The sequence below is a fragment of the Ammospiza caudacuta genome, chromosome 2 (assembly GCF_027887145.1).
Source record: "Ammospiza caudacuta isolate bAmmCau1 chromosome 2, bAmmCau1.pri, whole genome shotgun sequence".
NCBI classification, from domain to species: domain Eukaryota; kingdom Metazoa; phylum Chordata; class Aves; order Passeriformes; family Passerellidae; genus Ammospiza; species Ammospiza caudacuta.
Window position 1 is genome coordinate 89,911,678 of NC_080594.1, and position 27,555 is coordinate 89,939,232.

Below are 27,555 nucleotides of genomic sequence, written 5' to 3' on the forward strand. Positions count from 1 at the left end.
TTCGGGCAGTTGAGCCCAAGGCTGCATGTCCTGTAATTAAGTTACCATTTCTGCTGTGGATCTGTTTGACAGAGAGCTGTCTTGCCACTGGTGATTTCAGCAGGTATCTCACACTGCCTCTTGCCATCTGCAGGAAGGAGAAAACCCTGGGACAGCAGCAGAACCCTGTTTGGGTCGGGGCTGCTGACAGCTCTGTGATGGGCTGCAGCAGGTCTGGGCCCATCCAGGACCCCAGCAGCCATGCAGGCTGACAGCAGTGCGGGCTCTCTGGCTCTGTCCTAAGCTCTGCAAATGTAAAACTAGCTCTTCCTCCTCCTGTTTTCAATGATGGAAGACAACCTGACTGAAAGCCTTTAGCAGCATCTTGGATATTCATGTGCTCAACTTTCTATTTCTTTATTCATTACTAAATGCAGTTGTCATTACCAAGAGGGCTCAGGTTTTCCTTCCTGTCTCTGTAGAGAAGACAGGATTTCAAAACTGCAAACACAGGTGCTAGAAAATCCTATGTTTCCTAAAGTCTGCCCACATTTTTCCAAAGAGAATGTAATGTGATAATAAAAACAAAACCATTAATATAAACATAAATAAACCTAGGGATTGCAGTGCTAAGGTAGTACTTCACCCATGCATACACAAAATGAAATGCTTGTCTTAGCAGTCGGGCATCACAGAGTTTGTCCTTTGCTTCTGTAACTCATAGGGAAGTCTTAAAATATGTTCAGAGTAGTCTCAGTCAATCAGCAGTAAATGATTTATCTTGTCAATCTTGTTAAACAAGCGAAGGTGAAGAGCTGAGACTTCATGAGTGGGAGTCACAAACTGGTGGGGGAGGCTCAGGCCAATGAGCATGAGGATGTTACATAAAGGTAGTCAAGTACAGACATGCCATCTGTATGTTACTGGTTTTTAATGAGAGGAATTAAGATTATGTGGGGGGTGATATGTGAAGCTGGCACTGTGATGAAATTCACAGTTTTTCTCAGCATTCAGTTTGAACTTTAGCTCCAGTATTTTCAGTTCTTAATTTTTAATTAAATTCATATTGACCATTGTTGCTAATACCATCCTCCTGACTGGGCATGAGGTTCCACAGTCCTTCCTGTTGCCAGTTGCAGCCAGATGAACCCAGGTAGGAAAGTAACTGTGAATATATTGATGAGCTTCCAACTGCAGTTCCATTTCCTTACTGTTTGCCTGCTTGAAAACACTGTGCAACCCAGGCTACTCACAGAAAGAAAGGAGAATTTTTTTCATGGTCACACATAAATGTGCATATTTGTGCCTCCCAAAATGGAGCCTAACCCCAGAAACTGTACCAGTGGCTTAGCTAGGCAAACCTGAAGTTCAAGCAACACATTTTAATGGAGCACTCACTAGCAGCTATTCAGGAGTATCTCCATGGGCCTAACAGCTTTGGTAAAAAGTGTGTCCCGTGATTCCAGTGAAAGGCATCAAGAGAATCAGGATGTAAGGGCACAATTTATATCTGTAAACAGAGAAAACCGTAACAAATAGAATTTTCCAGCAACAACAGAAGTTCAGCAAAGTTTAGCAAAGATCCTGTTTGGATACAAACATCAGTAAAAGCAGAAAATGCAGGAAATATATAAGGCAAAAGTTTTATTTTCTGAAGTGTAAGTACGTCCTTAGCATAATTTAAGTAATCCATTGCTATTGCAATTCTGATTGCTACAAAATTGAAGGTAAACTTTTTGACTGCACCTATTGCACACTTTCTCCACAGCTGCATAATAAAACCCTTCTGTATCAAGAGATTTTTTACTGTGATTTGCTGGTCTGTAGGAGTTCAGTCAAGTAGTTGTGAAAGATGCTCCTTGTTTGCGTGGTTCTATTTTATAATCCGCGGCATATCACTCCAAGCTTGAGACTTCTTTTTGGCCAGCTCCATCCAGGATGGCTGATTGGGAGCAGCATTACTGGCTTTCTTCAAGTGGCTCATTTCCTCCTTATCCACCAGTGCAGGTGATGGAGCTACTGGGAATAAAGCACATGGGCATTTTACACTTACCTGCTGTGCAACTAAGCACTCTCTTTTATTAAATAATTCCCATGCCTTGCCCTGTGGTAGAAAATCTTTACATTTCACATGGAAACTTCTTGTGCAATAAGTTATTGAGAAGATTACCCATCTGTGCTCTAAATAATGCAATGGTTTTCTCATCACTATTACAATTTGATCCCTAAATTTACCAAAACTCAACATGATGACCTGGATTCCTTGTAGTGTCCTATGTTAGCACCCAGGCCAAAGAAGAGAGTCTTTTCATTAGCTAAAGTATTCACATGTGAATTCCTCCTTTACTCAGCCCCCAATTCACAGGAATTTTATTACTTCAAAACTTCTGCCCTTTCAAATTTGAATTTACCAAAGAGATTTATAACAAACTCACTGTGGGAGGACTGATGGCCAGACAGCTTGTGATTGCACCAGTCCTCAGCTTGCTGAAGCAGCCACATTTAAATTGAGTGCTATTGTAAATATTTTTGTTTACATTTTACACTGGGATAGTGCATTTGGGCCTCTGTCCTGTGAAAGGGCCTGGGGCTCTTTATTCACATTTCTTTCAACACAAGCTTTTGGCTACCCCTTTTTACTCTTTTGCTTGTAGTCAAACTGGTCAGAAGAATATAAATAAATAAAACCTCAAATAAAATAATAAATAAATAAAACACCAAATAAAATCCCAGACATAAGTGCTGAGAAAACTCTTTGTCCTGGCTGATGTGGGGCTGAGGAAGAGATTAGGATCTAGCCCCTACTCCTTTTGCAGCACACTCAAATAGGATTTCTTCTGACAAGGGTGAGAGGTAACAGCCTACATTTTAAGAATTTTGTTTCTTACCAGGGACACAATGTGACAATGAATTGGTTCTCAGCAGGGACTTTGTTTCAGACTTGGTGTCTTTCCTCTGCTCTTCAGAAGTGGTTTTAGGTGCCACGTGTGAAGGTTTACTCCATTGTTGTTTCACTGCCCCCTAGGCACAGAGAGGAATAAAATCCAAGTAATTCAGGGAGAATGAGTTCAGTTTGGAAGAACACAAGCAAAGCAGTGGATGGGGAGCCTGCCACAGTTGAGCAGACATTGGTCCCACTCCTCTCCCTTGAGCTGACACCTGTTCAGAAAGTTAAAGTGTTTTCAGGTAATATCCATGGAGCTCAATTTTACTAACTGAAACTATCCCTCAGTATCTCTTACCCATAATGGTATGAGTAGATAATTATAGTCTTCACTTCAAAATGTATTCCTTTGCATATCTCTACAAGCATACACAGGATTTGGAAACAGCCTCATTCTCTCATGTTCTCCTTCCATCTCCCAAATTTTGAGGGCTATGGCACTGTATTTTTGGACAGTTGGTGGTAAATGGATTTTTCATAAAAAAGAAGTCAAACATATCCTCCAACAGATTTTCTTGCCAGTATCAAAAACTACCCTGAAGTGATAGTGCCTGGTGCCATGTGGGAGAAAGAGAAAGTGGGAGTAGTACAGTGGCACCAAGCCTCACATGCTGCAGTCAGAAGAATCTTGGCATGTTTCTCTGCTAGCTGCTACAGGGAAATAAAATGCATGGCATGAATTTCAAGGATCATTGCCAGCTAAAATCTGGAGTTTCCTGTTCTGACATAGAAACTGTATTTTGGGATTGTGTTGGGCATTACTGCAGTTCAGAAGTTGGCCTAGACATCTTATTAGGTATTATTTCTTGTTAATCTAACCACTGCTATTTTTCATCACCTAGAAAGCATCTCTTATTCCAGGATATAATACACCTGTCTGGGGTGCTAGCAGTGCCACCTGAAGCAAGAAAGTAGGTCCTTTGCACTGGGTATGCCATACTGGTGTAGGACACACATGCTGCTGCATCAGACCAGGGTTCTTATTTGTGCAGGATGCAAAAAAGGCAGCAGATGAGTGTTCTGGATCCATGCCAAGCACTTCCACTGGCACAGCTGTGTCATCTGGGAAGATCATTAGCTACAGGAATCACCCTGTTTTCCATGGGATCTCTGAAGAGGCAGTGTCAGCCCAGATTCCATGGCACCACATGGGCTTCTGAATTATCCATATACAGGGAACCAGAATTTGTATATCGGCAATCTCTGCAAATGCAAAAGTTATTTTTATCCTATTTCACTTCTCAGGGCTCTAAAAATTGTTACCTAGGAGCTTCTGGGACCAAGCTGCTCATTCAGAGTTAACTCAGTCAGGAGGTATAAGAGCTTCAATGAAAGGCTGTGCTTAGAAGGGTAGTTAAAAGAGAACACATTTCCTCTGCATTGAGGAGGATCAAAGACTACAATTTAGCACTTCCTTTTGGATATTTCAGCATGCAATACATGTGTTAGATCTGGTGGTATGCCAAGAAATTTTACACACTTCACATAGTTCCAGGATTTTGATTTCTTGGAGACACAAAATTACATATCTGAACAATCAGAAAACTTTGAATCTGTAACACATTTATGAGAACAGTGTCTTTTTCAGTTACAGTTACACTCATTAAGTATCTGTAATCATTATGGCATGACTGGTAACATAGCAGTAGATCCAAAGAATACCACAGCAGGTGATACAAAAGCATCACAAATTTGTACTGCAAGTACCTCTGTTTGTTCCTTTCCTTTATTCTGTTTCTCTGTATTTGACTCATTATCTGGAGCCATGAGCTTTCCTCTGTCGAGTTCCTTCTCCTGGTGCATGCCCCTCTGTTTTTGCCTTGCAATGGAAATCCAGGCTGGCTCTGTGGGAGTGTCAGGATCTTTTCCAGGGTCTCCTGCAGCCATGGGGGAAGACACGCTTTTCTCTGTTGACAGATTGTTTATGTACATGGTTAGAGGAAAAAGAGTTGTAATCAGATTCAGTTCATACTTTCTCAATGTACTGATTGGCCCCAGAATATGAAACCAGCCTGGATAAATAGGAGTTCTGTTTAGTTTGGTCTCCAGAGAGCAATTTTCCTGTGCTCACAGGTTTAAGTTATCATTCTACTGGTGAGAAACGCTTTGCATCTTTGTTCAGCTGGAGTGGCAGTGTCACTGCCCTCATGTGAGGGAGATGCAGAAACATGAATGAAACTTCTCTAATCTACCCCTTTCCCAAGGTCTGCCCCTTCTGCTCCCTCTCCCACAATACCTTTGAGACAAGCAGCAGACCATGCAAAGGTGGACACAGAGGGACTGGGGTGTTTCAAAGGCAAACTTCTCCCCAGTGTGGCTGCTCTCAGCTCCCGCTCTTCTGATGCCCCTGCAGCAGCAGCCCATGCCTGAGTCTGCTTCCTGCCTTCCTTCCAAGCTGCTCCCCTTTAGGAGCAGCTTTTTCACATGCAGCAGCAGTCCATGCCCTAATTGTTTCCTGCCTCCCTTCCACCCCTTTAGGAGCAGCCTCCTCCCCAGCTCTGTGGAGCTCACAGGTGTAGATTCAGTCATGGGTGCCTGTGCACAGCAGTCTGTGGTGACTGAGCACACAGAAGCACTGCTAAAACCACAGAGGGACTTTCTGGTCTTTTGATGTAAGGTCTACATTGACTTATCCCTGCTGATGCTGACCATGGTCATCATCTTCTGGTGCTCTACCAGAAATGAGACTTGAGTAACACAAAAAGAAAAAAGACAATTTCTGGAGAAGAAAGTCAAAACTACTATCCTGCTGACCTCACAACTGCTACCCAAGGGTGTGCAGAAAGAGAAATACCCTGTACTCAAATATTCTGAGAAAGGAAACCCTGTCTAGTCACTGAACAGAACTTGGTCAAGAGAAGAGCCTCAGCAGCTCCATTGGCTCCATCCCCCTGGTTCTCCATTTTTTGACTCACACCGAACACAAAACTGAGTTTCCCAATGAATGGTAGAGCTTCTGTGTAGTTTAAATGAGGAACAAGAATAACAACCTTAGACCCAAGAAGGCTGATTTCACCTTTCCCAGCCAGTTCTGGTCACTGATGTATCAAAATTTACAGAAGGCTCTTGCAGAGCAGAAGTTAAGCTTCCGATCCTCAAATGACATGTGGTCTTGCTCTTTGGAAAAGTTTATTACTTAGCCAGCATCCTGTTCAGGGGCCTGGGAGGAGGCAGACCCAGCTAGAAAGGATTACTGCCCTAGGGTCTCTTGGGGGCTCAGCTGCTCTGCTGACAGTAGAGGCAGCCACAGGACCCTGTGGAGCTGTCAGACATGTTTCTGGAGCACTATGGTCTAGTTTGGTGGAGTTTGGCCCTGCTCAGGAAAGCAGGCAAATGTCTCTGAAGGCACATTTGAGATGCCTCATGAAGGCATGGAAGATAAAAGGGATGATGCACTCCCAAGAGCTGGAGTCTGCCAACACAGGCATATTATGAAAGCCCACAAACTTGCTTTGCTCAGGGATTTTCTCAAGTCATTTTTATACCTCACCAGAGAGAGAGTAGTTATTTGAACAAGAAAACATTGTAAAGCCTATGTCAGCTAAAAACTGAAAAAGAGAAAAACCCCCATGTTTTAATGCCAAAGCAAGATGTTTTGCCAGCTGATGCCTGCATCTCCCTTCACATTCACCTCATGCAATCTTGCAGGAAAACCTCTGGAAGAAACAACTCAGAAGTCCAGCTGTGCAAATGCAGCACAGATAAAGCAGGGTCCCTGAACACTGAAGGAACTGCTCTCCCTCTTGCACAGCGTGTTACTCTAATTCTCTGCATCCCACCTAACCCCCATCTTTGCATGACAGCAGCTCTTCCTCCCATAATCTTTTTCCAATCTTTTTTTTTTTCTCCAATCAGCCTTCTACTGGCTCTCCTTGCTTCATTTTTATCTTCTTTAACAGGATGCTAAAGAATAAGGCTGGAAGAGATCTCAATATGTCATGTAGTCTATCCTTCAACTGCAAGGCAAGGCAAGACCAGCTGAAAGATTAGTTTCATAGAAACTGTTTCCTCACAAATATGTATCTAAGTCTCCTGAAACAGGACAGGTCTCAGAGTCTCAGAGTCTCCCTAAGCAACCTATCCTATGGCATAGCTCTTTTTTTCTACTTTTTTTTTTTTTTTTTTTTTTTTTTGTGCCTGTTGGGTGAGTTAAATCTTCCTTGCTCTAATTTAAATCTGTAACTACTTCTCCTACACACTATGGACATGAGCAGATTACTCATAGTCTCCTTGCAACAGCCTGTTATGCATTTGAAGACTTAGACCACATTTTCCCTACTTTTTTAACTTTTCTATTAATCTAATTCTCTAGATCACTCTTTCCTTTGCAGGAATTGTCCTAGAAATCTCCTTCAAATATGATGGTCAGAAGTGGCACTTGAGATGAAACAGTGTTAGCATCAGCTGACATGGAAGGACTACACCACTTCACCTGGAATGGTTTTCTGTACATGTCAGTCAGTGCCCCCTAACTCCCACAGCTCTCCAAGATAACCACTAGCAAGTCAAATTCTGTGAGCCATCTTCTCCCAGTGTCTTAGGACAAACCCCACTGGGATCTTAAGTAAAGCCACACAGTTGAAATTATGTGATGTCTGCTAATGCATCTGCCATCACATTCCCTCCTTTGCTTGTAGCCGTGTCCTTAAGCCCATCTGCAGCCATCTGCACCTTTTCAGGTGGTGGGCACTTTGGGCATTGCCCAGTAAAACCAGGTGCATTGCCCAGTAAAACAGGTGCTGTGCTTCCTCAGCTCCCAAAGCTCTCCTGCGGCACTCCTGAGCCCTGACTGAAGATGATGTCCCGTGCTCCTCAGAGCTGAGGAGCAGCTCTCTGGCTATACAGCTGCAGACATACCACCACATGCAACCTCTTCCACCACCTCTTTACCTTCCTTCAATATCTGTAATGTCTTGGTGCTCAAAAACTCCATTGTCTTTGTACTGAAGGTCCTTTTCAAGCCACCCACTTTTTGATGAGACTGGGAACCTGGCTTCTGCCTTGATGCTGCTAGTGATATACATCTTAGATGCTGTGACTCCAAATCCCCCTTTGTGTTTTGTCCCATTTTCCCTGTCACACCACAGGAGCTTTATGTAAACATGAAGCTTGTTCCTTCTTTGCTTCCACCACACAATCCACACTGACAAAATGAATGTTATGCCCAGGCTCTATTTACTGCACTACATGTAATGGTCTTATTGGTACCTGTGCTTCCATTTCTCTGTCATCCTCATGAGCTTAGGATTCATCCTGCTGTTATTTCACTGTGCATTGCCTGAGATAACAGGTTCCCAGTCCTGCAGTGATATGTCTGGAGACTGCTATTATAGCAATGTTTTTCATAAGGCAGACACTCTAATGAGGGCATCAAGCACCCTTACTCTTCAGGCAGTTTTCCCTGATGAGATGCTAGGCATTCTAGTCATGCCAATTAGAAGGCAGCCAAATTAGAGCTAGGTATTATTCCATAGGAGATCCAAATGTCCCTTTGATAGTAGAGAACAAAAGCTCTTCATTATAATCTTGAAGATTTTATATATATATGTACAGGCCAACTTAGGACAGCAGAGTAGTATCATCTACAGAGGATCAAGAGCTGATCTGCTGCTGGGAGAGGCTTTCTTGTACCTTTAAGCAATTACATTCTGCCCTTGTCCCTTTGAGAGTCTTTGCTGCAGTAAGCCAGACAGGCAGACAAGGCGGGGAAGTGCCTTATCTTCAGAAAAAACCCATCAGATGCAACCCACGCAGGATTTTCTACCTCATCCGTCAGCCAGAATTACTGTAAGAGGTAGAAGAGCATATTCACTATTTATTACCTATCCCATTGCCCAGAGGTCCTTTACATCCTCCCACCTCAAATTAGATAAGGTTTCTTGGCAGTATATATACACCATTGTTCCAGGCAGAAGGATGAAAGGTGGTGAAGTAATCCAGGAGATAGTGTGGGGAAGAGAGCTGGCAGTTTAAGGTGACCTGAGACTGTCCTATGCAGCTCTTGGTACCCCAAGGGACACAAAGAAGCAAAAAGCTTTCTCAGGAAGTGACTGTTCCCAAGGGAAGAGCTGCTCACACATCTTTCTGGGTTCATGACTGGATGATTGCCTTGAACAAGCTCTGTCTTATCTAGTCATGGGATAGTCCATGTGCTTTTATGGTTCACCCCCTGGCAAGGCACAGCATTTAAGGAACTGGGTAGCCAGAGTGGAACCAAAAGTACTCAAAAGGACGATTTTAACTCCTGCTTCTGCTGCGTGTCACATGCACAATAACTGACACAGAAACTCCCAGCTGGTAAATGCCACTCTTAGGAAGATAACAAAGAAGTACAAAATGCAAGCAGTGGTATGCTCCATCCAAAGCTGAGTCAGTTTTGACAGATCAGAGCCTCCACAAATGCCCTGTGTTTCATTTCTTTGTTGAAGCAGGGCTGAGCCTCTTCTTTCTGTGTTGCACTTGAGAGATTTTCAGAACAAAACTAAAATCTAAATAATATTCTTCATTTCATATTACAACATGTTGTTTTAAACAATGTGCTATTCAACTCATTCCTTAATAACTTCATAAGCTAATAAAGGATATTGCTGGCAGCAATTTGTCTCTCATTCATTCACAGCTTTAACCTCGTGATTGCCTCTTTCCCTGGTTTCCTTGGAGCTGGCTTGGCCTCAGGCTTTTTTGAAAGAGAGGAGCCCCTTTTTCCCCTTGGGATAAGCCACCAACAATGGAAAGACACCAGGTCAGAACTTGTCAAGCCAGTCTGTGCATAATGTCACCATGTATTAAAGCCAGCAATTACTGTAAGCTGAGATCTGCTGCCTCTTGAAACCACACCCAGAGGCTGCTGAAGCCTTCCCTTCATGTCCTCCCCACAGCCAACAAACACACATGGGACAGTCACAAGGTCAGCTGTTCTTGCTGCATTCTTCATCACTTCCACAGCTTCCAGACCAACCACTGAGGATAGCTCTGAAGCCAAGTGAACCATAGCCACCTTCTCAATTCCCTCCTGCAGATCAGAATCCCCTGAGCTCTCCACTGAGTCTGAAAGCATCAGGGCTGGCTGCCTCAGTGGTCCTCTAGAGGGGGGATACTCCCCTTCTGCAACCCCATTTAATACAGGTATCTGTTTCTCTTAGTATCTTACTAAAACAACTTCCTTTTTTTCCTCAGACTAAAGCTCTGATCTTATAGATGAAATGTCTTCTGCCTAAATATTGTGGAAATAAATGTGTACACTTCTCACTGATATTTGGATATTATCCTGTAACATGTGTCAGACTGGTTGTATGAACAATAAGAGGAAGATAATACATTAATGTACAAAAGGAACTATGATTGACTTGTTACTGTGCATGGGTTTATACACACACACAGGAAGTGAAAGAAAAATACCTACTTCTGTCTATTGACAGACAGACATACTTCATGTATTAAAATACACCTCCCTGTGTGTGCTGCTTATATGGATAAACATAGCAAAGACATATTCAACCATTACCTTGAGATTTAGGGTTTAACTTTGTCTTTTTTAGAGATGGCCTCAGATTTCTTTATATCTGAGACCTGCTTTCTTTACATCTAAAAGCCTCTGTGCACACAAATTGTAGAAGAGGTTCTTTATGACATATAATTCTTACACTTGGAAAAGAACATCTTATGCCTGCAAGGACTGCAAAGTGGTTCTTCTTGCCCTACATGCGTGCAGGTGAAAGGTCAGAGCCAGAATTTAGAGTCTTTTGAAAGTCAAACCACTAACAGCAAGCAAAGCTAGCTTGTGGATTCCCTGAGTGTTTTAAAAGCAAACATACTCAAAACTAATCTAAACAACTTTACACAGGGAGATAACACTCTGTATGTAAGTGTCATTGTTTTATAACACTGCTTATGCATGCATATTTAATTCCACACTGTTGTATCTTTGCTCATTTATAAAACCAGTTATTTTAAGAAGGGCTTAACAAATGCATATAGCATTTAGAATATCCTGGCCTACATACTTCCCTTTGTTTATTAAAGTACTACATGCATTCATGTCAGTGTTCACACCCAATTCCTTAATTTCAGACAAAGCTATTCTAAATATTTGGTTAAGAATTTCTGACATTTCTTTCTTCCCTAAGCTGCTCTGAGAGGTATTTGACTTTTGGTTGGATCTATACCACCGATGCCAGAAGAGTCTTTTTTACACAAGAAACTGCTGTTTGCATCAAAGTCTATTTCACTGCTGGAAAACAGCCATGTTGCAAAATAGCCTGACACAACAGAGAAAGCAACTTCTTTTGGGGGAAAAAAGCCAGACAGCTTGTTTTTCAGCTGTAGCCTGGACAGCATTAAAGCAATGTCTTTTTGATGTAGAGAAAAACACTTCTCTTGTCATTTCAGAGCCTCTATTTTCCAGGCAATGCACACCAATTTCATTCACCATAACATCCATTGTTCTTCCCTGAGCTCTTTTGCTCTTTTCAGAGGATGTCTGCCCACTACAGCTCCTCAGCTGCTGATTTTTGTTTATCCTAATATGCAGATTCAGACAAGTATTGCCTATGGCTTCGCTGTTGTAATAACCTGTTAACATATGGTAATTGTTTCTGCCCTTTACAGGATTTATAGCAAAGTATCAACTCCAAACAACACAGCTTAACCTTTTAAATCTTGCAAGGACTTGTGCCTTTAGCTCCAGACACTTAAAAAAGACTCCTCCTGGGGTGACTAATTTCACACAGACATTAAAGGGTTTCCTTGCAGCCTGAGAGAGGTAAAGCAATCCCTCAGAAGTTCCCCAGAAAGCCCTGGGGAGCAGGTGTGATGCTTTCACCTGGAGTGGTAAGCCAGCATCCATCAGCTCTCCTGTTCCTTTGGTACCAAAAGTGCTGAAAAGCTTAAATGTGAACTGAATGAACCACATTGCTCCTGCTGACCTCAATGACACAGCAAAATGACTTTTTTGAAATGAGTGTGCATGAGAAGGGAGCTGCATCCCCTTGTATCACCATTTCACAGCTTGTCTTGTTCAGCACACAGATTTCCTAACATGCAGAGGAAACTCCCTGACAGCTTAAATAAACAGCATCTCTTGATGGTGACCACAGCTCTTTGAAAAGGCTGATGAACTCCAGGGCTAGGAGACGGCTGGGTGGGTGTAAAGTAAAAAAAAGAAGTGAGTGTCCAAGCAGATCCAGAGCCCAGAGATGCCTGATAAGACACATGTGATCCATGAGGGGCTGTGTTGATTGTGTTTGTCGGATTTCTCCTGTTTGCAGTTGCAAAGACATAGTCCTGACTCACTGAGCTGAGGGAAACTTTTCAAGGAGCTTAAAATTATGTTTGGGCTGGGCTATTTCCCTGCCAAGGCCTCATTGCATCCCATGATTCTCCTATGCCTCACAGAGGGACATAATTTTGGGAGTCACTGTGCAACTTTTCCAGGGCACTCAGAGGAGGTGGGCACACCTCACTCACCCATGACTTCAGGTGGCCAGGTCAGGCTGATGTGGCAACAGCACAGGGAGATGCTTGGTCAGGTGTCTAAAGAAGGCAGTAGATAAGGAAGAAAACTAATTGCCATCACAGACCAATCTGAAGCATCATTTTAAACAACATCAGATCATACAGATTTGGTGTAATACTCTCAGGGGGAGGGGAACACAGCAGGACTTCTCAACCCTGTTTCAAACTCCAGGTGCATGCATCTCTATCAGGGAAACCAAGGCACAACTCCCACCCGCAGATCTGTTTTGCAGAGGGCAGTTCTGCATCTCAGGGCAGAGGCTCCTTCATCCTAGGGCTGAGGAGCCACAGGAGAAGCCTGGAGGAGAAATGTGCTCCCTGGCCTCATTTCTTCCCCTTCTTCTTTCTCCAGCACTCATTGTCTTTCACTGCAGGAAGACATTCCAGTCCACCTTCGGGCACTCTGGGACTCAGCAAGAGAGATGTGATACAGGGCTGTGAGAGGGAGCACTGGTACTCCTACTGCTCTCCTCCATACCCCGCCAGAACAATCCTGCTATGCTAGGTCTCCTCCTCTCTTTTCCCAGTATGACCCTCCCCAAAATCTCACTCCATCAGAGATGTGGGCATCACAGCATCACAACAAATAATCAACTGCTCAGGGCAGCACAGAAGGGAAAATGCCTTTAAAGGGTGTATTGGGATTATATACATACATATATATATATATATATATATATATATATATATATATATATATATATACCCTGCCTTGCCTGCAGGGTGGGGAGGCTCTGGCTGGATGGCGGTGGGGACCACATCCAGCTGTGGATCTTAATAATCTCCTGCTTTATGATGGCTGGGAGAGCAGGAAACTGTGAACATGGCCAAAGTCCTGCAAAAATGTCTGTAATGCTGCAGCAGAAGACAACTGAAATCAGGTGTCAGGTAAGTTGCCTCTGGGACCAGCAAGAGACTTTTGTCACCCTAGAGGACAAGGGGCATCCTGTGCTCTGAGATCTTCTTCTGTTTTGGTGTTTGCCTAGTCCAAAGCTCAGAGACAGACCCCAATCAGGGAAGAGCAACCAGATGGGGGGCAGCTCTGCAATGGCACAGAGACAGCCTATTATTTACTTGGCCAGCATCTTTTCACATTCATAACATCAAACCCATGCCCATACAGGTCCAGGACAAGGAAGACTTTTCTTCCACATATCAGAAGACCTAAAGATTTACTTTTCCCCCTCTCAGCTGTTCTCTGAAGTGAAGAGCAGAGGTCTCCTGCTAGAACTGCTTGAGTGTGCTTCACCTAACGTGTTTATTGTCATTGCAAAGATCCCAGACATTGGTGCCTCTTCCAGTCTTTTCTGTTCTCTGCCTGCAGTCCACAGTGTATAATTAGTCTCTAGAGGTCTGATTTTTTTTAATCTCTAACCTAATTATATAATACAGACAACAGGGTAAAATATAACAATCTGCAGTGCACACGATCTTATGGTCTCTCCTGCCTTTGAACTCCAGGAAGCTGCAGGGTTGTTAATTTTGGTTTTAAACAAGGAATGAGTAATGATAAAGATAGATAAATGAATAAGAAAACCTCACAGGAGGCAACAAATAAGTGGTGTGTTTACCATGGCAGGCAGTGGTGGAGCCTCATTGCATTTCTGCCTCAATGCTATGGTGAAAAGAAGGTCTAGAGGTCTGAGTCACTTGCCCCACAAAGGGCACTTAATATGGACTCTTGGATTTTGAATTGCCATGCAGCACCTCTAAATGGGGACACTTAGTAGCTTGCTATTCCTGTTCTCCAATATGTGCTAGTGTACTTTATTTTTTAAGTGTCACTTTGAACATCCTTTAAACAATAACCTGAAATTCAAAAATCAGAGGTAAAAACATCTCATTCTGTCTGTTGTTTCTTCCCTGCTGTCTTTTTTATAATCTTTTCAGCAAGGGAAGATAAGGGAGCAACATCACTCAAGGCAGAGCCATCAGCTCGTGCTCACCAGGCAGACACAACAGTGCTGCCTCATGCTCTCCACAGGTAAGATCATTCTTTGCAAGTGAAGATAACTTCATAAAGTTTTGGGAGTCTTACCAGGCACTTTACAAGCAGTTGGTTGTTTCTCCAGGTCTCTGTCTTCATTTCTGGATTCAGGAGAGTGAATAGCTTTGTCCTGTTTCTCCTTGCTTGCAGCAGTGTTTGGAATGGTTATGCTTTGCAACACTGGCTTTTTAGGCAATGGTGGTTTGCAACTAAGTTGCTCAGAGGACTTTGCTTTGGGTTTGATCTTCTCATTTAAAGAATCACCTGTATTTGTATTGGCTGTTTTTCTGATCTCTAGCTTATCACCTCTTAGAAAAGAAGGCAATCCCTCATTTTCTAAATTAAATTCTGCACTGTATCTTTTAATCCCTTTGGATTCTGGTGGTGAGTTGTCTTCATATTTCAAGGACAGTGAGGTGGATCTAAGTTTCACTTGAAAAGGACTTTTATCTTTAAAACTTGGCTGATTCTGAGATACTGCTGAAGAATTGTTTGGCATTGGTACTTCATCAACAGCTGGGGAAATATAACCAGCCAAACTTTCTGTAGATTGGCCTGTGTTCTCAGAGTAGGATTCTGGCAGCAAAGTCTCCTTTTTGCTGCTACTTTTTTCCTTGTCCAAATCTGATCTCTTCTGGAAGTCATCTTGCCACTTCTCATTTCTTGAGGAGACCTTTGCTTTGGACAGGAAGAATCCAGTATTTAATGAGCTTTCCAACTCTGATCTTTCTGGGAAATACAGGCTTCTGGTGCTTGGTCTCTCCCGTGCAGAGGAAACAGAAAACTTTTTGAAGGCATTGAGTTCATTAACTGCTTTTTCAGCTTTCTTCCCCAGCTGTTCCTCCTTGTTCTCCTTCTCAGAAGCAGCTGCCTCCTGTGCAGTCTTTATTTTCTCTAGAGAGCAGAAAGTAGGTGATCCCATCTGCATTGAGGAAGCAGGATGTGAAACATGCAATGAGTCTGTGGGCTGGGAAGAACCCATGAAACACTCCTTGCTGGGCTCTGAAAATAGAGTAAGCTCTTTGTCTGTCCCTTTATTACAGGGCATTTCCACATGTACCTGATCATCCTTCTGCTTATTTTCTTCTGACCTTCCCAAGCAAACAATACTATTCTTACTAATTGAAATATTTTCTTCAGACGGTAATTTGTTTAATGGAAACACAGTAGGAAGCTCCTTATTTTCTTGATTTACAATATTGATTGACCCATCCCCAGACAACAGAACCAGTGTTTCTGAGGAATCTTCTTGCTTTTGTACTCCTCTGTCTGAACTGGAATAGGAAGAACTTGCAGAGTCTTTGCCTTCTGATGGCAGTGAGGGCTCAGGCTCCTCACACGTCATTTCCAGGGCTGGTTGGCAGTCCTCTGGCTGATTCTCTGCTAGCAGGGTTTCCTGTCCATCAGCAGGCTCGGAAGCAGGCTGAGTCACCACTGGTCTCAGAGCAGGGGAGTGGTCCTCAGGCATTTTGGGCTTTGGCCAGAAAGCCACATCCTGTGTTGCAGCTGTGCATGGCAGTTCTTGATTGCTGGGCTTGAATACAGCATCATCCTCTTCTTCTTCCTCTGGGGTACAGCTCAAATCAGTCAGAGATTCAGACTGGGTCCTCTGTAAAAAAGAAATACAAAAAGCCCTGTGACCATGTACAGCTTCACCTTTTTTCTTATTCATCATTACATTTACAGCTGAGATCTTAGAGGAAGGCAATACTTGCCTCCAGTGCTGAGCTTGCAGTTTTCTTAACCTACAGACTGGATGTTTTTTTAATTAAGCAGATTCTGGAATAATGCATTTAACCAATATAAAAGCAATGTGTGAAATTTCCTTCTGCACAACTAGTGCTTTCATGCCCTTTTAGATGGGAAGTCCATCAGAACAATGGCCATTGGACTGTCCTTGGCAATTGATTCTCCAGAGCATACTGCCTATGTTGTGCTGCCCTTGGGCAAAAAGCAACACTTGAAAGAGAAAAATCTGTCTCTGTATTTTGCTACTCCATACTAGCATTAAAAATAAAACAACCCATTCTTCCTTAAACATGGCTCTGAAGAGGAAAGGGTACATAGAAGCAAGAGCAAAAGCCTAAAAAAACCATCCGGTTATGACACTCCATTCCAGCTGAGTATCTGCCCCATATGGCAGTCTTGTTTCTAATCCCACTGTCATACAGCATTACAGCCTTGCTTCCTTTGTGTAAAAGTTTTCTTTTTTTTCAAGAGTTAGACTATTTGATAAAAGTTTATAAATTCATATTTAGTTTAAAAGTTAACAAATTCATATGTAGTTATCTGTGAAGTCTTGTGATTAAACTTGATGTGAGGACTGGCTAAGTACACAGGATTATTTGAAAGCACAGTAGTGAGCTGCTGAATATGCCTTTTCATATGGTGCCTGTATTAGCTCACTGTTTCCCCATAGTTTGTTGGGTAAATATATACTTTGGATGTAGGCCCTAACACTAAGAACACAAAACCTACACTTTGAAGATATTTTAGGGTGCATATGACTTCTTGTTCTGCAAATGCAATAGCAAAAATTCTCCAGTTGCAATGCCACCTGCATATACAATCCATATACACAAGAACATAAAAGCGCAAGGTATCAGTTAGCCAGAAGCAAGGAGCACAGGCAGAGTTGGTCAAGAAAATATGAAAAATTGTTTTATCAAAACACGTGAACACTCTCTGTGGGAATCCAGAAGGGCCCAGTCAGCTGGCAGTTATGGGCAGTCTGGACAAAGCAATCATATTTTAGTAACAATGTTAGAATGGAAAAGAAGGCTTGATTGCTGAATTATTGCTTTATGTGTTTTTCTAAATAACTGGCCTCATCATTGTGCTGCTCACAGCGGTGCTCTACCAAGCTGGAAGGTCACTCACAGATTTGGGGAATACAGACTATCAGCTAGTAATATTTTGAGACAGGGAGAATAATATTTCTGGTAGTAAGCAAGCCAAATTAATGGTTTTACTGTATTTAAAACATTGGAAAAAACCTATGAACAAAAAAGTCTAAGTACTGTAGTAAAAGTTGAAAGCTTCAGTGCTAAAAGAGAGGAAGGAAAGAAAGCAAGAAGAAAAACTAAGCTATGCCCTTCACAAAATATGACAAGGGATCAGATAAACTGTATTTAGGATGGTTTAGAAAAAAATATGTGGTTTTTAAAAAATATTATACACTTTTTAATAGCCTTTTTAAAAATAGTATGCACTTTCATTTATCATATCTGAGTTTGAAGTAAAAAGTCCAGTAAGAACTTTCTGGGTTTTTGTCAAAAGTTACACTGTTTATTTTCACATGTACCTGAGAAAATTTTCTCATTCTGCTGGATCTCTGGTTCCGGGGTTTTATTAAAAGCTTATGCTTAGCAGCAGAATTATCCAAGAAAGCAGAAAGCTCAGGTGGAGTGTCAAAATTGGCTGTAGGGGAGATGGTGCTGTCAGATGTCCGGGGAGACCCAGCTTTGCTACTTCCGTGCCTAAAGAACAGCTGGCCGTCTGTGGAGCGAGATCTAGAAGAACCCAATGCAACCTGAAAAAAGAAAAAAATCCCCAAATGGAGAATCAAACAAAGACACAAAAATAACAATTCTACAAATAAGTAGCCATATTTATTACCATTTGCCTCTTTTTCTTTTTGACTTTTCTTTAAAATACATTGCATTTCCTAAAGTTGCATGTGATGTACTGGTGTTAGCAATTCTGTATTTTTAGCTGCTAGAGTATTATGATATACTGTCCAGGGGGAAGGAGCAAATCCCATCTAACTGGAAGATCTAAAGCACACAAATACATGGCCAGCATGTTTTAGAAGACAGATTTATGAAGAGTACTCAGTTACAGAACCTAAAGGGCCATTTTCCCTTCTGGGTCTGTCCTCTAGCATCTTTATCTATGCTCCTATCCACAGCTGTTTTGTGCTGAGCATCTTTAGCTTCTTATATGTCAACAGGTCCTTTTCAACTCTACAATACCCTCCCAAAGAAAAAAAAATTAAGAATTCGTGGCATTGACACTTAACTCAGCTTGTGTTTTTACCTCATGTATTTATATCTGCATTTACTGGAAATGCAAAGTTTCATTAGTAAACTATTCTGGGGAAGGAAGCAATGGATAATTCCTACTAGAGGCCAATAGCCCATCCAGAAACAGCTCCTGAATGCTGCTGTCACAGTTTCACAAAGCTGGAATTCAGCTTGCCTGTGAGCTTCACCAAAAACTACCCTAGTTCCAGGGATGATGCAACAAGAACACTGGAAATTTTATTTAAAATAAACTCTAAAAAGAGTTCCTCCTTCCTCTCAGATTCAGTTTGGCATATAGGCAAAATGGTATTTCCAAACTATCTGTCACAGCATTAATATCACCTCTGGCAACTCATTAAAGCACTCCCTTTGTAGGCTTGAAATTCTGGTTCACTCCTTTGGAGATTTCTTTCTTTGTCACGCTTTCTTTTGTGGGCATTCTTCTTTCTTCTTTCTTTTTTTCTGGAAGTGGTATTTTACTAAGGACGTTGGATGGGAGAAAGGCAGGGCAGGTTGTGTTCATCTTATTTTGGAAGAGAAAAAGCATCAGCAATATCTGCAAGTAGAATTCTGCAATATGCACTGCAGCCCAAAGAAACTCTGTAGTGTAGTGAGGGCCTGCTACAGCTTGCTCAATGGCCAGGGGAAAACTCCTATTGATTTTAGCAGAGGCTGGATCCACACCTTCTAATCATACTTTCTACTTAAGAAAAAGAAGGTAGCTCAGACATGCTGAATAATGGATAATGGATGCTCTCATTAATTTTAACTCTATGATATCTGCAGTCTAGTAGTCAGACATGACTAATGTACAACAAACGATAGGTGGCTGCATTATACATTAGTAGCTAACAGTGAATACATTGACATTTCAGCTCCATGATAAAAACACAGCACATGTTCTCTTTCAAAGCACGTCATTATTTGCCTGCCTTTCTTCTGGCTCCTGCTTTTCCTCGAGAACTTTGCATGTCTTCTCCTTGGCAGTGCTCAGTGTTGGCCATTACACCGGAAAATCCAAAATCTGCTTTCTTGCTTAAATTTCAGCAGCCTTAGTGAATGCCAGCTCTGAGCCGGCTGCAGAAGTTGTTTGTCCCATGAAGTTTGGCTTTGACAAACCCTGCTGGAGACGGAAAGAGCTGGCAGACCCTTTCTCCAAATGTCATGTGCACATGGCTCAGTCATCCTTCAGCTGGTCGTGCTGGGTGGCACAAGGTGGGGGGCCAGGAGGAAACCCCATCCCCAAAGCCCAGACAGGAGAGCTGTGATTCCTTTCTTCAATCCAGAAAAGCTGCCAAGACACAGCAAGGTGTCACTGCTGCCCAAAACCTCAGGACTGGGTTGTGCAAAATTCCTCAGCCCTGTGAACTGTTCTCCTCTGGCTCCCAGAAGCAGGGATAATTTCTCTGAAATGTCAGGTAGTAGATCCTGTGGTTTGGGAGGAAAGCCTTTAGATGGAGCTGCATTCTGGCTGCACTCTCAAACTGGCATGGGTTGAAGAGAACTCTGAGCTAAATGATAGGGCATGTGGAAAAAGCTAAACAGCTGTGTAGTCATCGCCACGACTCAGGAGTCAGCAAGTGAGTCAGAAAGTAATGTTAATGGATCAACAGAGAGACATAAATCCTCTTTCAGCAAACATGCACCTGGACTGGGCACAATTGCAGTGAGCCCGTAACAGCTTTCAAGAAATACTTCCTTCATGAGTTCTGTTGTTTTTATTTTAAGAATAATAATATTGCACTGCATATAAGCAGTTTTTTCAAACAGCTTCATGTGGAATCTAAGAAGTAAGGCCAGAAATCTTTGCTGAGCCGTGCTGCAGCTGGTCCTGAAATACATTTTGCATAATTACCAAGAAATGGTCAGCTCAGGACTATTTCTCTATTTCATTTCTGCAATTTCCTTCTACTCCTCCTCCTATTCCTAGAAAATGCTCTTCCCTTTACCCCCTGTGTTGTTTCCACCAGGATTCCAGCTGCGGGCAGCTAAAAGGGACTCTTCAGAGCTTTGCAAAACAGCTCTTTAGTCAGCCAGAAGGGCTGGCTTCTGATTGAAGAAAGCCAACCATGCGCCTATACTTGAGCTCTGAAAAACACCACTTCAGCAAAATTCACAGCCAGAATCTGACTGAAGGCTGAACTCAGACTCCTGAGCAGCAATGTCAGCCACTGTCATCAGGCAAACACTTTCTGTGTCAGTGTGAGGTAACTTTGTACTTAAAGCAGGGTCTGGGCAGATTTCAGAGGATCTAGAGCTGCTCCTGTCTCTTCAATAAGCTTTCTCCCTTATCCTGTGCATGTAACTCAAACAGCCTTTACTGCAGTTTCCCATCTTTGAAAAAATGGACACTCCTCAGTGTCTAAATCTGGTTGGTTGTGCTTGGAGATTAAAGTTTGCTAAAGGATATGAGCTTTTCTAGAGACATTATCATCAATGAGATAATAATGGGATGACTTTGCATCAGAATTATGTTGATAAATAATCATAGTTTTTTATGTTAGACAGACAAAGATTAAAACAGCAAACAGACAGGCAGGCAATTACATGTATACAATGGTGTTTTTTGCAGCAGACAGGCAACAAAAAATATTTTTTTAATATTTCTTTTAAAAACCACTATGGGTAATTACTTGTCCCTTAATACATTTGGCAGAAGTTACCTGTTCTTCTTCTTCACTGCCTGTTCCAGCTAAACTCAAAGAGCTAAGGTGCCTGTGAGAGTCAGAGAACTGTGGGATGGAATGAGGAAGAGATTCAGTAAAAGATGACAAACAAGGTGGATATAATCACAGAAATCATCTACACAAAGTGCACAAAGGTACTGACAATGTAAGTTGTTTTTCTCTACAGTCTTAAGGATTAGCAAGGACACTGCAAACATAAAGTGTAAGACATACAGATAAAGAATGAAATAATGTCTAACAAAACTATAATTTAAAAAAATCAGATTATTTTATGTTTCTTTTTCCAATGACAACCTAAAAGAACATTAGAGAGTTCTCTTATCAACACACTCAAGGGGGAATACAGATTTTTAAGCCTTATTTTTTTATGCCTGGAAGCTCTTTGTAGTCTCTATAAAAAACACAACATTCCCATGCGTGTACACAATCACATACTCTTCTTCCTAGTTCTGCATTTTCTGGTGTGATATTTATGTTTTAATAGGAATACAGATTCTAAATAGCTGTTTACAGAGAGAGTGTTTTCCCAATTTGAGTAAGGTATTTCTGAATTGCTCAGAGGTAAAAGAGGGATATGTAAAACCAAATACTTTATTCTACCATCCACATATAGGTAAAACAAGGCATTAAACACCCATTTGCCAACACTGGAACTACTCACTCTTGGTCTCATGCCTGAGCTTAGGCTTTCATGAAGCAAAGACATTTCTGGAGGGCTCCTGGGTAATCCATCATCTTCAGAACTGGTCCCAGCATCCTCTGTTCTCTTTGCATGAAGTCCAAATGGAGGCGGAGGTCCCAATTTCATGGTAGGCTGGAGTTTCACCTTCAGTGTGGCATAAAATACATTAGCTTATGATAGTGATGGAGGTTTCCCCAGAATATTTGTTAGCTGAGGTCAATGAGTTACCATTATTTTAACTTCACAGCTGAATGATCCAGGGCACAGGACATCTGACTTGACACATTATCTTAGGGAGCCAAATAAACGACCCATTTTTCAGCTATCATTTATGTAGAACTAAGATGGGATACTGCTGTCTAATTAGCATATGCATAATTTGATGTAAACTGCAGCCAGATATTACTTACTAATCAAACATTCAACTACAAATACTATCAAAAAAAAAAATCAAGCCTGGAAAGACATTCCATCTCTTGCATTTGAAAAAAAATGATATTGTCTAAGTTACCTGTAAAGCTCTAATCCGATCAGAAATGTTTTCTTGAGAAAACACTCTTACTGGCCTTGCAGGCTCTTGCCCAGTCTCCAGGATGAAAATGCTATCATGTGACAAAGCTCTGCTTCCCATAATGCCTTTATGTGTCCTACAATAATATAAAAAATGAGTGAAAACATGCAAACTTTTTTGCCATTTCTCTTAACTCAAGGGGTGTATTGAAGGTGGAATGGGATACAGGGATGTGCAACATCACAAACAAGATTCCATACTTCCCCATGAATACAGCCATTCAGGGTAATCTAAGTAACATCTTTAAAAACAACAAAAAAATAGAAATGCTGTTATCTTCCATGTTAACAAAATGAATCAAGGTTAAAGACAGTTTAACCCCAGAAGACGAGTTATGTCTTATGAAAAAAGCTACTGGCCCTTGGGTGGAAGCCAGCAGCTGGGTGGTGGCACAGTGCCACAGGCAAGCCCAGGTGCAAAACGGACTTCACATAAACGAGTCTGTACTGAGACTTCTAGCTAATGTAAGACCGTGTCTTGCAAATGACTGACCATAGAAAGAACAAGTACCTTTTACTATCTAAATGTGGTACAGCATTTAATATATCTCTGCCATACAGATCATAAACAAAAGCATTTCAGGCAATGTAGTCCTTACATGGAATCCTTTGCATAAATCCTTAAAAGGTGCTGTGCTCTATATCAAGGTCCCTCAGATTTTCTCTTATGAGCCTGTGGGACTTATTTTTTCACTGACAATGTTTGTGGCCTAGCTGGGGGAAGTAGGAGATGCTCTGTGGGCAGTTTCTCTCATATTCTGTTTCCTACTTCTGATGCATGTGTTACGTAACTTCTTTTGCAAATGGTGCATGTGGGGTATGAGCGCCATGCTCCTTTATGGGAATGGTAGAGGAGGCCCACAGACAGCTGCTAGGAGGTTCCTTATGCTCATTTTCCTCAGCTTAGCTCATACCCTGACTGAGAAGGGACAAGAAATGTGCGCACACAGCATTTTTTAAGACTACCTTTTTCTAATTTTTTAAATCAGGGAGCCATGAAATGGTAAATGAGTGCAGAATAGATAATTGTTTGGGTTTATGTAACTATCAAGTGAATTGAGCAGAAAAGAAAAAAGAGCTGTATTTCTGGATCCTAGATACTGTCATAGGAACCTTGAAGACAAACATCAACAATCATGGCAGACAGCAACATTTTCCCCATAGTGGCTGCTATAAATATGTTTGATAAAACAATGGCAGGAAAGAGTTGATCTACATTCTTGCTGCAGAAGGAAGGAAAGCCTGCTACCTCTGCTTAATGCATTAGAGACATTAGAAGAACAATTTATCTGAGTGCAAATGTGATCTGTGCAAAGCATCCAAGGTCAGACAGATTTATAGCAATTTGCAGAGTAGGTGCCAGCCAGGGCTGCAGTGGTGCCCCCTGCACCAGCACTCAACAAGGGTGAGTGTCACTCACAGGCAGTGTCACTGTGTGGGCACATTTATCCCACCATTCCATCCTCATTTCCTCTTTCTAGTAGGTGCATCCCTCCCAGCTACATTATGGAAGTACCCTTCATGTCTCCTCAGATTAAGAGTGTTCAAATTAATTTTCCTTCCTTTCAAATAATTTCCTGGTCTTTGTCTGTCTGCATAAATATTAAGAAACAATCATGTACCAACACTTCAGGTTACAGCACAGGAATATGGCCAGAGCAGCCAGAGATGGCACCCACCCAGACATGACCTTGTTAAGGCACACATGGGGGAAAGAAAATCTCACCATCCACGTCTTACAGGACTTAGCAAGTTGTCAAACAACAGAACTTCACACCACCTGGTCTGCCAGCCCAGAACTCCGAGGGCTTCAAGCTGTACTAACTAACATTACTATTGCCAATGCCATGAAAGCAAAAAGAAAAAACAAAACCAAACCATCAAAGAGAGGAAAAAAAAAAAAAAAAAAAAAAAAAAAAAAAAAAAAAAGATTGTTAATAATTTCTTTTGGTTGTTTGGCGCTGCCTGGTGGCCACATCGAAAAATGTCGTTTTAAATGGCCGGGATGGTTTCCTTTCCCATTCCTGGGCACAGCAGCACCCCTTGCTTGAGGACCAGGAGAATTGTACTGAGGGGCACAACATCCACCAAGGCAAAGGCTTGCTCTTTGGTTATCGAAGGGGCTCTTCAGTCCACCTGTCTGTCCAGAGACATATCTGAATGTTTGGATTGGGCTTCTCATGGTCACTTTCCATAGTGGGTAACATGAAGACAGGGTTTTCAGAGGCAGAGGTATACAGGATGGGACTCATCTGGTCTAACTTCAGACATCAAATTGCAGCTATTTACATTGGAGGTGGCCATCCCAGGCTCCTGTTTACATTCAGTGGGAAGATGTAGGCACTTCCAGAGCCTATTTCATGTATAAGGATGATACAATCTTTGTTAGTAATGCTGACTTCTCTCTGATTAGAAAAGGCAGCTAGTAACTAACTATCCCTGTCCATGGCAGAGAGGCTGGAACTGGATAATCTCTAAAGACCCTTCCAACTCATACCATTCTGTGGATCTGTGGTAGAACTCAAATGCAGACATTTTTACTTTGGTCAGATGAATCCCATGTACACAGAGGAAAAGAAGGCTTCAGAGCCTCTGGATCCTGCTGATTTCAGTTGCATTACTCCCATTACTCCTTCCTTGCTTTCAAACCCTGGCATAAATGGTTAGTCAACCTTCTCTAACAATCCTTAGTAGCTACATTTTAGGGGACTAAGGTTTATATCCTGGTAGGATATAAACCGATTATCTAATTCATTTTTGAAGATGGGAATTACATTCTTTTGAAATTATAACCCAAGGCTTATTTATGATTAAATGAAAGCTTTTTACATTAATATTTCTTGCTACACCCCACTCAATTCCCTTCTGATTTGCCTTGCATCAACCATTTTAATTTGTACTTTCCTGGGAAAAGCAACTATTTGAAAATACAGCACTATGAACAAGGGCAGGAGGCAATTTTGGGGTGTCTTTAATCTACAGACATCGTAGCAATTTTGTGTTTGTTTACCAAACAGAGCCCAAAGACTTACTCAAGCTCATCTTCAGAATCATAACTAGTGCGCGTGTCATGAGAGGCCGCGACATCATTTGTTGACTGGCACAGCTTCAGACTGCTGCTCACAGAAGATGACAACTCTTTCCTTTTCTTTTTACCAAAAAACTTTTTGAAAGATTTGAACTTTGATTTTTTCTTTCCTAAGTGAAGAAACATAAAGAAGATGCAACCAGCAGCATGTGCAAATTTTTGAACAATAACATTTCTTTATAATTTTTTGCATAAGTGGATTTTGCCTGGAAAATGTAACACAGTCCACTATTGCATTAATGTCTTTCATGACTGTACTGATAGTATGAAATTACTGTTATCTTGGAGAATGGATTACAATGTTTATGAGACATAAGAAATAACCAATGGTGTAGAATCATTCCTAATAGCGTTTCTACTTGCCTCTTGAGGTAATTAAACTGTGAAGGAGAAATTTTGTCTAAACTGCCTGGGATATGAAAAAGAAATTATTACTTGGAAACCCAATGCCTTTGTTCAGCAAGCTAAATAGTGATGATAAGAGCAATGCTACCAAAACCAATTTAAATGTAGAAAAGGCAAACATAGGTGAATGCACAGTGTTGGGAGGCTAATGCTGTTAAAATGTTGGGTTTATAATATATCAAGAATATTTTTAATGCTGATTACAAGATTCAGTGGATCACAAAGTATTAATCTAGGAATTAAGCAATAACCTTGAAAAGCAATTTTAGTCTGCTCAGTGAGGAAAGACCTAAATTAGGATCAGTTGCAGCTCTGTGAAGGAAACTATTTCAAATTAAATCAGTGTTTTCCTCAAGAATTCCAACAACTTGTGCCTGGCCTGTTTAAGTTGACATGACAGTACTGTGAGGCATCCCTGTCAGCATTTCATTCCCTCCTGGATCTTGTTGGGTAAAAAAGTTAGCTTGGTCACAAGACGCTATAAAAATCTTATTTCAAACCTCTGAAAATGCTGAAAACATGTAACAGCTCTTGGAAAAATGTGAAGAGAAAGGCAGAGAGCGTTCTCTAAACAAACAAATTCACTTCTATGAGAGAGCTAAGGCATAGAAGCTCAAGAAGCCACAGCACTTTTCCTTCACCAGGGAAGAGTGAAATTATACCTGAATTGTCCTCTCCATCTCCTTCAGCCTCTCTCATCTTAGGGTCCATTGTCCTTGAGGAACTCATGTGGCAATCACTAAAGGAGGAACAAAAACTGTTAGTTGTATCAACAAAATAACAGTACTTCACTATATATGTGTACACATACATAAGGCAAGTTGCTAAAATATAAAGATATAGAATAGAATATTATGTGTACGCTTACATAATACGTCTCTATACATGTCTAAATATATGTGTGTGTGTATATTATATATAAATATACATAATATATAAAAATATCCCATGCGGTACTTATTAGGCTATAGAGAGGTTTAAGTGATTACACAGACTGTTTCCACTTTAAGAAGACAATAGTACATGACAGTTTAGTCCACCAGCCCCTCCTGTCTCACGACTGACTTTGGTGAATTCTTGAATGCTTCTGAAAATATGTGTTAGGGGAGATGGGCTTCTTTGATTCTCCCTTTCTCAGCCCATTCAGGTCCAGAGACAAAATGACAGCATTTCAGCAAGTATACAAGTAACAATAGTAGAGAACCCCACATATTTTTCCCTTATTTATGTCCAATTATAAGTATTCTGTAGATTACAGTTTTTCTTCTTTCTAAAGAAACTTCGGGAAAGGTAGTGATTCCTTCCATTCCTTTCTTTTTGGATAGATAACAGAGTTAGGGAGAATTAGTAACAGAGAAATACAAGCAAAAATAAAAAACCTGATTTTTTTTTCTTCTCTCTTCTTTGCTTTTCAGAGCAAAATATTACTTTGCTTATTAAGGTTCCTAAACTAAAAAATAATTGCAAAACTGTACATGTCCAAACCCTGAAGACAATTTATTTGTAATTTAAATTATATTTCTGCTGCAGTAGTCTGTTTGTGCTCTCTTTTCTTCATCTGGAGAGCCATAATTTCATGGTCAAGGGAGAAGAAAGTCATTGGTGCCATTGACTGGATAGTGAGTTAAATGCTGTACAGTCACTCTTTGGGCTGGAACAGAGGCAGAAGCTCATG

The 27,555-nt window shown here is 41.4% G+C and overlaps 1 protein-coding gene across 1 annotated transcript; it reads right to left on the reverse strand.

Moving 5' to 3' along the window:
• Window positions 1-1,319: 1,319 nt before the first annotated feature.
• Window positions 1,320-26,614, reverse strand: CRACDL (CRACD like). Its single transcript, XM_058800219.1, has 10 exons — window positions 26,543-26,614; window positions 25,420-25,585; window positions 22,329-22,464; window positions 21,797-21,961; window positions 21,112-21,180; window positions 17,728-17,955; window positions 14,475-16,032; window positions 4,631-4,830; window positions 2,868-3,000; window positions 1,320-1,998 (listed from the first exon to the last, which is right to left on the reverse strand). Exons 1-10 carry the CDS (start codon window positions 26,607-26,609, stop codon window positions 1,853-1,855), a joined length of 2,868 nt encoding a protein of 955 aa, XP_058656202.1. The 5' UTR covers window positions 26,610-26,614; the 3' UTR covers window positions 1,320-1,852.
• Window positions 26,615-27,555: the final 941 nt, after the last annotated feature.